The sequence below is a fragment of the Bison bison genome, unplaced genomic scaffold, assembly GCF_000754665.1.
Source record: "Bison bison bison isolate TAMUID 2011002044 unplaced genomic scaffold, Bison_UMD1.0 scf7180017864167, whole genome shotgun sequence".
NCBI classification, from domain to species: Eukaryota; Metazoa; Chordata; class Mammalia; order Artiodactyla; family Bovidae; genus Bison; species Bison bison.
In genome coordinates this window covers 2,806,626-2,818,146 of record NW_011494739.1, presented here as the reverse complement: position 1 = coordinate 2,818,146, position 11,521 = coordinate 2,806,626, and the positions used below count along the sequence as shown (strand labels likewise).

General features: G+C 45.4%; 1 protein-coding gene across 4 annotated transcripts; it reads left to right on the top strand.

Annotated features, from left to right (window-relative positions):
- The first annotated feature begins 298 nt into the window (after positions 1 to 298).
- On the top strand, positions 299 to 10,545 carry SIRPB2 (signal-regulatory protein beta 2). 4 transcript variants are annotated; one of them, XM_010841797.1, is made up of 5 exons: positions 299 to 496; positions 4,430 to 4,795; positions 5,885 to 6,226; positions 6,790 to 6,828; positions 7,850 to 10,545. In XM_010841797.1, the coding sequence occupies exons 1-5, from the start codon at positions 376 to 378 to the stop codon at positions 7,945 to 7,947; spliced, it is 966 nt and encodes a 321-aa protein (XP_010840099.1). In that variant the 5' UTR covers positions 299 to 375; the 3' UTR covers positions 7,948 to 10,545. The 4 variants fall into 4 exon arrangements, with proteins under 4 accessions (XP_010840099.1, XP_010840097.1, XP_010840096.1 ...); XM_010841795.1 differs by having other exon boundaries at positions 6,784 to 6,828; XM_010841794.1 differs by having other exon boundaries at positions 6,763 to 6,828.
- Positions 10,546 to 11,521: the final 976 nt, after the last annotated feature.

Below are 11,521 nucleotides of genomic sequence, written 5' to 3'. Positions count from 1 at the left end.
TGCTGCGATTCATGGGGTCGCAAAGAGTCGGACACGACTGAGCGACTGATCTGATCTGATACATTTTTCTCCTTCTCTAGAGGCAGACGCAATTCTTGATCCAAAGTCAGGCTGACTTGAGGCCACACTGTGACAACCGTGTTCATCTCCCTCCCAGGATGGCAAGGACAGGGTCTGGGAAAGGTCATTAAGGTTTTGACAGAGTGAATACAGGAACTACTGCTCAGATGTGAAAGCCGGAAACTCCTCCATTCCCCTTCTTCCTCTTGCAGCTTTGTTTTGCTTTAGCGAAAATACTTCCCCAAATAGTCCTGGCCATGAGAAGGCCTTGTATACGGACCCCACTTCAGACTCCAACGCCCATCAGAGAATAGAATGGTGGTCAGTCTAGGGGACCACAGGAAATGCCCTGTGCCCTCTCTGATGCCCACCCTGACCTGCCTGGCTCCCTCATCTCCCTGCTCCTGGCTGCTGGCACTGCTCCTTGTCCTCTCCGGTGAGTAGGATCTGAGACAGAAGAGGATCCACCCCTGGCTGACCCCAGAGACAGGTGCCAGGAGGGGCCTGACCCCTAGCAGATGGAGTGGGAGGGAGAAGCTGAGAATATCTCTGATCCCAGCAGAACTCAGACCAAGTGTCTGGAGAAGCAGAACTTTTAGGGCAGCACAGGGAAGTCAAGCTCCCAGGCTCTGGGCTTACAACACCATGTTCTGGCTCAGATACTTGTTAGCCCATCTGCAAAGAACCGGTCTTTGGGACCTTTCTCTAAGGGGTGCTGTGAGTTATTAAATATTAATATAAAAATAGTGAGGCTCAGCCCAGGACCAGCTACATAATTTGCCCAGCCCTGTGCAAAATGAAACTGCAGGTCCTTTGTTCCAAAGATATTAAGAATTTTAAAACAGCAATAGTAGAGCACTAAGGCAAGCATGAGCCTCTTCTAAGCTTTGGGCCCTGTGCAACTATACAAATCAAACATCCGTAAGTCAGTGGGGCTCCATAAAATGAGACTAATCCTAGGGCCCATCTCATGACTTTGTGTGAGATAATACCTATAAATACCTGGCACAATGTAAAGATTTAATAACTATTGGCCACTACTATCATACCGATGTCTCCTCTAAGTCAGGATCAGGCTGATTTAGCTCCTGAGTTTGGGGTCTTCCAGGTACAACTCAGACTTGGAGCCCAGAACCCTTTGATCAACCAGACAAGATGCGTAGCTCTCAGTGGGCTCGTTCTGTCCCCTGCCCATCTGGGTCTCTGTCCCAGGACCTACTGAGATCTAGATTCTGTTCATTGCACCTTGGGTCCCCCAGAATGGTCAGCCCCAAGAGAGGTTTCCTTGAGTAAAGTGTGAGTCATAATTCTTAGTAACTCATTTCACAAATACTTCGAGTGTCCCTTAGGTGTTAGGCACTAGGTTAGGAAATCATATATCTAAACAAACCAGAGTAAAATATTTTCAAAAGCTGTGGTACATATACACAATGGAGTATTACTCAGCCATTAAAAAGAATACATTTGAATCAGTTCTAATGAGGTGGATGAAACTGGAGCCTATTATACAGAGTGAAGTAAGCCAGAAGGAAAAACACCAATACAGTATAATAACACTGATATATGGAATTTAGAAAGATGGTAATGATAACCCTGTATACGAGACAGCAAAAGAGACACTGATGTATAGAACAGTCTTATGGACTTTGTGGGAGAGGGAGAGGGTGGGAAGATTTGGGAGAATGGCATTGAAACATGTAAAATATCATGTATGAAACGAGATGCCAGTCCAGGTTCAATGCACGATACTGGATGCTTGGGGCTAGTGCACTGGGACGACCCAGAGGGATGGTATGGGGAGGGAGGAGGGAGGAGGGTTCAGGATGGGGAACACATGTATACCTGTGGTTGATTCATTTTGATATTTGGCAAAACTAATACAATTATGTAAAGTTTAAAAATAAAATAAAATTAATTAAAAATTAAAAAAAATAAAAAAATAAAAGCAAAAAAAAAAAAATATTTGTGGAAAATAGTGATTTCTAGCAGACTTCCAAAAGTGAACCCCTTGACAAGTATCATGAAAACCAGAGCATGCAGATAGAAAAATGGGTGGGACGGAATTCCAGAGCTGTGGGAAAGGGACTAGTCCAGCTTTACAGACGAGGCAGAGACAAAGCACCCTGGACATTTCCCAAAGTCTGTGTGATAACACAGAAGGAGAATCAAGCAAAGGGGAGTGAGAAGGGGTGAGAGCACAGCGCCTTATTCCAGACTCCAGTTTCCTCTCTGCTGTTTCACTTTCCCAGACTTGCCCCAGCTGGGATAAGAACCACGCGACTTTCTGAGCCCTCACCTTCTCTACTGCCTCTTTAGTTCTCCCCTTCTCATAACACACAGAAGCTTCATCTTCATAAAATTTTAATAGCTTTATTGAGGTACAACTGACATAAAGCAAACTGTATGTGTTTAAGGTGTGCAATTTGACACGTTTTGTGGGCATTGGACACGTTTCATAGTTGTGAACTTATCACCAAGATAATCAAGATGATGAATGAATATAACACTTGTAAAAGTTTCCTTGCATCCTTTCCATTCCTCCTCCTCCCCAGGCAACTGCTTATCTGTCTCCCATTGCTGCCTCCCATCACTACAGTTTAGTTTGCACTTTCTAGAAATTTATACAACAAACATCCAGTATATACCCTTGTTTGCCTGGCTTCTTTTATTCATTGCAATTATTTGAGAGTCACACATGTTGTTGCACATATCAATAGTCATTTTTTGTCTATCTACTGTATGGATAAACAAACCAGTTTGTTTCTCCACTCACTTATTGACAGACATTTGGGTTGCTTGCTGTTTGGTGTGGACATATGCTTTCATTTCTCTTGGGGAAAGTACCAAGAACAAAATGACTGGATCATATGGCAGGTGATTGATTAACTTTTAAAGACACTGCTTTAAAGTTTTGCAAAGTGATTTACCATATTATATTTTCATCATCAATGTAGGAGAATGACATTTCCCCCAATCCTTGCCAACATTTGGTATGGTCAGCCTCTTCAATTTTAGTCATTCTAAAAAGTAGCATCTCATTGTGGTTTTAATTTGCAATATGCAATTGGATCTTACATTTTTTGTCCAATGTGACAGTTTCTAACTTTTTCTGGGAATATTTAGACCATTTACATTTAAAATAATTTTTAATATGATTGGGTTTAAATCTATTAAGAAATCTGTTCTACTTGTTCTTTGCTCCCTTTTGCTTCTTTTTCTGTCTTCATTTGGTAATTTAATACTTTTATAACGTTATTTTCTCTCTCTTTTTGGCTTGTTAGCTGTGATTTTATCTTGTAATTTAGTGATTGCTTTACGGTTTACAATATATTAATACCTCTTTATCAACATCTACCTTAAGTGATATCATACCATTTCACATATAGTATAAGAACCTTATGATGGTATACTAACATTCTCCCCACCCCAATCATTATTCTACTGTTACCTACTTAACTTTACTTATACGTGTATTATAAGCTTCACTTTAGAATGTTATTATATTTTATTACTTGGGGCCTTGTTTTTCAGATTTGCTACATGGGAGAGAGCACTTCTCTCTAGGCAGAGTACTCTTTTCTGTGTAGTCTACCCATGACCCTGTTGACGAGTTTTTCCAGTTTTACAGATGGGAACAGGCATTATTCTCTGTGCTCTGCTGAGTGATGGGCACGATTTAGTGCATATGTGTGAGGAAACTGCTGAGGGCAGGGAAAGGAGCACCAGCAGGAATTAGAGAGGACGAGGTCTCACCACTCATATAGTGGGGTTTGGGGTGAGTATCACTGAACTTCCTGGAACTAAGGACACCAAGGACAAACAGAATCCCTGGGACTGGACATGGGGTGTCCCTTGGTCACAACTGTGAGGCAGTTCTTAGTGGCTAATGGCACATACCTCGCTGAAAATGGGAGGGAAATGAATTTTGAATTCCACAACCCTTCCCCAGATCCTCTTAGAAGGGAATATTTGCTCCACCTTTCTACTCCCCTCCTGCACTGAAGACCAAGAAACACCATGATGCAAACTTAAGACCTGGGATGAGACCGAGTTATGCCCAAGGCCTGATGAAAGCACAGACGAAGGGAAACTCGCAGCACAAAGCTGATGACCCCATCGTGACCTTATTACTTATAAGTTCTCCATTTTATAGCCCTGCTCTCTCTCTCTCTCTTTCTCTCTCTCTCTCTCTCTCTCTCTGTCTCCAGCCAGCTGCTTCACCTCCTCTTTCACTTCCCTCTCCAACAACACCCCTCAAGTGTTCTAAGCAATTGTTCCTGACCAGTTAATGGCTGGTTTATGTTAAGTTTGCCTCTTAGGACTCCAAGTTCCTCTAGCCTTGCACGAAGCCTTTTTTCCTCTGTTGCAGGAGTTCCTGAGCAGAGCAAGGGGAGTAAGTGGCAGGTGCTGCAGCCCGAGGGCCCCATGCTGGTGGCAGAAGGGGAGACAGTCCTGCTGAGATGTACAGTAGTCGGCTCCTGCACTGATGACATGATCAAGTGGGTCAAGGTGAGCAGCCAGGACCAGCAAGAAATTTACAACTTCAAGCATGGCTTCTTCCCCGGGGTGATGCCTATGATCCAGAAGATGCTGGAGCCGCTTAACTGTGACTATTCCATCTATATCCACAATGTCACCGGGAAACATGTTGGAACCTATCACTGTGTGAGATCTGATGGCTCAAGTGAGCACTCAGGAAAGATGCTGGATGGAGGCACCTCCGTGCTTGTGAAGGGTGAGTATCAGGCCCTGCAGGTCACAACTTTCTGCTCTGATCTATCTCCCTTTACCCGCATCATTCACCTTTACCCACAATCAAGCTCTGCTCGCAAAACCTCAGTGACATACAACAATTCGTATGTCTCACTCACACATTTACAGGCAGCTGGGCTGGTTCTATTCTGCATGTCTTATTCCAGGGCCCAGACTGGCCAGAGTACATATTTCTCATGGAGATAGCAGAAGCACAGAGGGAAAGTCCCAACACCTTAGGCACATTTCAAGCTTCTACTTGTGTGTCTGCTGTTAATAATAAATAGCCCATTGGCTAAAGCAAGTCACATGGCTAAGGTCAAAGGTAAGAGGCAAGGAAGTATACCCAACCACCATGAGGCCACGGTAAGAGTTTGGATGTGCCACGCCATCAGAGGAGAGTCAAGAACTGGGGCTGATCATTTAATCCACAAGTAACCAGTCATGTCATCTCTAAGTACACCAGTGGTGACCTGGACACCCATATGGTCTGTCATTCAATAGGAATGTGTTCTTAACTTAGTCATTTCAGGTCAACATCCTTCAAGCGCTTAATTTGTGAAATAGGCAATATAATTCCTATTTCAAAGGATATTCAGGTGATGAAATAGAAGAATTGATGTTTGTGAAACCCCTGTAAATTGTTGACTTGGAGGATATCTGTGTGTGTGTGTGTGTGTGTGTGTGTGTGTCAGGGTAGGGGGTGGAGGTGGCGGGTTCATTTTATCTTAATGCAAACATTTCAGAAACCCTTCTCTGACTCCTTCCAAGCTTCTCTTGGTCCTGCAGTCTTCTGGGTTTCCAACCTCAGAAGAATTTTCTAAGCCACCCCCACCACCAGACTGAGAACTCTAGGGCACGGCATTTATGTTTTGCTGAGCTTTCTTTTCCCCAGTCCTAGCATCAGCACATAGTAGGTACTGAGAACTTCTTTACTGAGTGAATCAGCTATCGAACAATGAGGGAATGTGGGAGGGAGTAGCTGAGTGAAAAAAACAGGGGAAGGAAAGGGAGGAAATCAGTGAACTGTGGAGGGAGAGAGAGAACAATGAAGTCCTCTCTTTGGATGCAGGACCTGGGAACACAGGGCCAGACCTCTGGATCATCCAACCCCAGGAATTGGTGTTGGCAACGCCTGGAGACACCGTCTTTCTGAATTGCACAGTGCTTGGAGTTGGTCCCCCAGGACCCATCAGGTGGTTTCGGGGGACTGGTCTGAGCCGGGAGGCCATCTACAACTTTAGAGGCATCTCCTACTCCAACGTGACTGCGGTCCAAGCCTCCAACAATGATTTCAGCATTCTTCTGCATGGCATCTCCACCGAGCATGCAGGAACCTACTATTGTGTAAAGTTTCAGACTAAACTCAACAGGCAGTACCTATCCGGACAGGGCACCAGGTTGAGAGTCAAAGGTGAGACAGGTAGTCAGGAAGGTGTTGGGGGACAGAGGGAGGTGGTCCACCAGGAAATTTTTACCATGTCGCAAACAAGCTAGCTCTTCTTAGACTCAAAGTCATTTACATAGGCTATTAATGCTTTCTCCTTTTCTATGGAGAATTTCTACTCATCCTTCAAGGCCCAGCATAAATAGCCCCTCCTCTGTGAAATCTTCTCCTTCTCCCAGGCAGAGTTGATTTCTCCCCATTCTGGGCTCCACAGAGACAGACTGTGGAGACTGTACAGACTCTTAATGATTCAACAAACATGCATGTGTGCCTTTGACGGCCACACACTGGGTGCTGCAGATACAGAAACGGAGCAGGCATTGTCTCTATTCCAGAGATGCTCAACCAGGTCTGACTAGTCCTTCATAGTTACTGGACTTGACTTCTAGTCCCTATCCCAGGCAGAAACTCACAGGCTCATCTCCCCAGCTACTAACACAGGGGCTCAGGAAATGGAGGGATAGAAAGAAAGGGGAGTGTGAGACCACTTCTCTTCCTTGCAGTAAATCACACTTCTCTCCAAGGGTCAGAATTCACCAAGGAACGTACAACCAAGATATTTCCATCAGGTGAGTATATTTACCTCCAGTGGCATAACCAGTCCCCCATAGGTAAGTGGGGCCAGAGAGGGCTTGGCCATGGGAGATGAGCAGCCCCAGACTTCTGGGGCCCTCCTGCCACAAAGACGGTTCCCATGACTCCATCTCAACTGCACAAGCAGAACCCAGAGAACCAGAGTAAAGTTCAATCAAAGAAGTACTTTCCAACAGTCAGTGCGAACTGCTCAGTGGGCAGTCTTGCTGTGAGGTCTTGAGCTCCCCCTGAGTCAGAAAAAGGATACACTGTGGAGCTGTGCAGAACAGAGCTGGAGAACATGGCTTTGTAGCCAGGCTCCCTGGATTGAGCACCTTCCTAGCTCTTTGAGTCTCTGGTGTCCTGCTCTGTGATCTGTGAGGGGAAAGGGAGATAAAAATCAGAGAGTTTACCTCACAGAATTATATACAGATCCAATGGGGCAAGTGCCCAGAACTATGCCTATCACATAGCCTCAAGGGCACTTGATAATTGGGGGATGAACTTGGGATAGAGGTGACCAGGTTAGCTTCCCAGATGCTCGGCCCTGTTCCTGCTATCCTTGGGAGCCAGACCACTTCGTCCCATCACTATTTTGGCACATGTGGCCCTGAGCAAATCACTCCCCTACTCTGGGTCTGTTTCCTCATCTATACAAATTGAACTGTTATCCTACTTTGCAAGATTAGTTTGAGGATTATATAAGGCATTTAGGAAATGCTTAGCTCCGGCCCTGGGACAGAGGAGTTGAGCAGCAAATAATGAAAGACATTTTCTCTTGTTATCAGAGGTCTGGGATGCTGTCAAGATGATTAAGGGTACAAACAGGATATTGGGCAAAGGCTCTGTGAGCCTGAAACAAGAGGAAAGGAGGTCTATGATCTCTTTAGCTGTAGAAGGGATGTGGCCCCGCAGGCTATACAGAAGCTAGGCTCAGCTTCACCATAGGGGCACTGAGTTGTGGGCTGTTGGGGGCTCACCCGGGGTCCTTCCTGAGCTTTCCTCTGTGTCTCCCAGGGCTCCTGTCTGTCCTCACACTTGCGGTCCTGGGACTGAAAACAGTGACCTTGGCTGCACTCTTGCTGGCCCTGGTTGTCTGCTGGAGAAGCCCTTGACAAGAAGACATCAGAACTCCAGGCCCAGAAGAGGTGTGCTCATCTTAGCATGGGTCATGGATGACTGGTCAGCCCTAGAGTGGGTCCTCTAAGAGAGGGCCCAGGAATCCCTGGTCATTTCTCTGCCTCCCGGCTGCCCAGCTGCCAGCTGCCCTCCCAGCTGCCTTCAAGCCTCACGATGAACTCCAGGATCCTGATTCCTGTTCACCTGGTGAAATTCTCTATTTGTCACTAGGCTCCCTTCTGTTTGCTTTTGTCTCACTGTATTTCACTGTTTGTTGAACCCAGGGTAGACAAGGTGCGAGCTAAGAGGCTGGAAGAAGATGCGAGGAGCCGTAGGAACTGTAGACATGTTTATTCTCTCCTCTCGTGGCTGACCCAGCAGACAAAGACCTAATGCAGCCTCACTGCCACAATGTTAGCCATAACATAGCCCCAAGGTCTTTCTCAGGTAGAGTTTATATATGCTTCAGAACAAACGTAGCCCGTGGCCAAGAGATTACCTCCTGACATGCGTGTGCAGTGCTATAGGTGACCTCAGCTGTTATGTAATTATTATTTACAAAAAGTGGGGCAAGAGTGAGAAGATGTGGGGTGAGGGAGCCTGATCACTCCATCTTCACCACTTTGCTCTTTCCCTACAGCCTTCCTTTCTCTTCTCAGCCTGTTCAAACCCTCCTTGTCTTTTAAGGTCTTGCCCAGGTCTCTCCTCGAGGCCTCTGCTCCTGTTGCAGCCCCTTTTGGAGGGCCCACCCCCTTGCTCCCCACCCTACATTTTCTCTTCCTTCAAGATCCAACTTGAGAGTCCTTCCCAGAAGGTTTCCCTGAGTGACTCTGAGCTGGCCCAGCCAGACCACCTGTGCCCCTCCATCTCTATCCTTTCTTCCTCCTTTTCTGCCTGCTTTCTTTCTTCACCCTGGCTGGCTTAGGTGGCTATAATAGTTAGAATTCAGGTTTGGCAACTTTGACAAAACTCTCAAATCAGAAGAAAGTAGCTCAAATCTGAAGAAAGTTGGTTCCTCTAGTAATATTTGAGCATAAACAGGCCAGGCAATTTGGGGACTCCTTGAGACCCCAAGATTCTTTGATCTTGTTGATACCAGGTCCATATCTCAGGCAGAAAGACCAGGGAAGAGGAGGATGACACTTCCCTTCAAGGTCACAGGTAGGAATTTGCTCATATCACCTCTGCCTAGTTGGAATGTGGTCACTTGGTCACACCTAGCTGCAAGGAAGGCAACAAGAGTGCACCTAGCTAAAATCTGTCACTAGAGAGCCAGAGAGTAAAGCTCAGTAGATGACCAGCAATCTCTACCCCTGTGGCGTAGAGATAGCTTACTTGCTGTGTGGCACACCTGAGCTCCATTCCCAGGTGAAATGGCACCTCTCTGTACCTCTGCCTCCACTAGGGCAGCACAGTGGAGGGTAGTAGTTCTAAAGAAAAGGACACGTCGCCCCCCAGGGACATGGCAATGTCTACAGACATTTTTGATTGTCATAACTTGGGGGAGACTGTTGCCCTCTAATGATTAGAGGTCAAGGATGCTGCTAAATGCACAGGACAGACCCCACAGCCAAGAGTTATCTGGCCCAAAGTATCAGTAGAATCGAAGTCGAGAAGCCCTGACGTAGTGGAAAGCATGCATTCCCTGCAGTCAGACACGCCCGATTTCTAATCCTGAAGCGCCCACTCCCTCCTTGTGCACCATTGATAACGAATCAGTCATTGCCCCTCTTGGAACATGGAGGATAATAACGTGGACTTCTGCATTGTATAAGAAACAATTCAACATCGACTGAGGGCTTACTATGAGCTGTGTGTTCTGTGTATACTCAGTACATGTGAACTCCCTTTTCTCTTTCCATACAAACATTTATTAGCACCTATTATATCAGGAAATGGATTAGTCTGAATGTTTTTCATTGTAACAAACAGAAAAGTGGGTGGAACAACACTAAGCCAACACATTTAGCCCGAGTGTTTGTGCCAGTCTCAACATATGGATAACTGGTGCTGTAGCTGGATCAGCTCTTGTAGTTCTTATTATGAGTGCAAGATGCCCTTCAGCAATATCCATCAGGGAACTTTGAAGAACTAGAGGTTTATAACTTTACAAGACCTGGAAGTTACACAGAATTCCTGGGGCCGCACTGTGAGGTCACAAGGGAAAAACAGAGGGAACACCTGGGGTTCTGTTTTATTGAGGTTGATGATTTTCTGGGCTCACTCTTTATGGGTAAATTTAAAACTTAAGAGCAGGAATTTAAAGCCCAGGAAGAAGAAAAGAAATAGTAGCTCAAATGATCAGTTATTGAAATCAACCAAGATCTCTAAAACAAAGCAAACTCAGTGGGGGAAGATGGCCTGGCTATTTAGCCCTGTGACTGGCAGTATGTTCAGAAATAAACACATTGAAGGGGGTGCCTCTTTGAAATGGATGCCTCAGCAGTCAAAACTTAAATAAGATAATAGCATTACCAAAAAAAAAGAAAAAACTGTCAAGGTTTACACTGCACTGAGAATTGAATAATTATTGAATTACCAGACATCAGAAGAAAGGGTAGATATAATAAATTAAATAATATCTTCCTACAAAAGATATCCAAGTCTGAATCCCTGGAACCTGTGAATGTTACCTTATGTGACAAAAAGGACTTTGCAGATGTGATTGTGCGTGTGTGTCCCATCTTTAAATGGACAGGTTGTCCTGAATTATCCAAAGTGAAAGTGTTAGTCACTCAGTCATGCCTGACTCTTTGCAACCCCATGAACTGTAGCTAGTAGCCTGCCAGGCTACTCTATCCATGGAATTCTCCAGGCAAGATATACTGGAGTGGATAGCCATTCCCTTCTGCAGGGGATCTTCCCAACCCAGGGACTGAACCCAGATCTCCTGCATTGCAGGTAACTTCTTTATCATCTGGGCCACAGGGAAGCCCTTAATTATCCAGGTGGGCCCTAAATGCAATCACAAGTGTCTTTGATGAGGGAGAGACAGAGGAAGATTCCACACAGAACAGGAGGAGAAAGCAATGCGACCACAAAGGCAGAATGGAAGTGTGAAAAATGCTGGCAGCCACAAGCAGCTGGAAGACGCAAGGAGCAGAGTCTTCCCAGTGTCTCTGGAGGGAGCACAGCCCCCTGATACCTTGATTTCAGCCCAGTGATACTAACTTCAGACTTCTGGCTTCCAGAAGCAGGAGAGAATAAATTTCTGTTGTTTTAATGCCATGAAATTTGTGGTAATATGTTAAAGCAGCCACAGGAAGCTATTAATAGGGTGGAACTGGGCTTCTGAAATAACTGGGTATTCCCTGCTCTGCCCCTGTAAACCTATTCACTTGTGCTGACTTAAAAAAAAAAAAAAAGCACAATATGAGAGTTATGAGTTAAGTTTTATTTGGGGCAAAATGAGGGCTATCTCCTGAGAGAGAGGATTCCAGGTAGTTCTGAGAAACAACTCTAAAGAGGTAGGGGAAGGTCAGCATATATGTGATTTTGATCAAGGGGGAGTAATGCAATCAAACACATGTTTTTGGCAGAAGGTTTCTGTTAGTCTCGTGAAGGTTACTG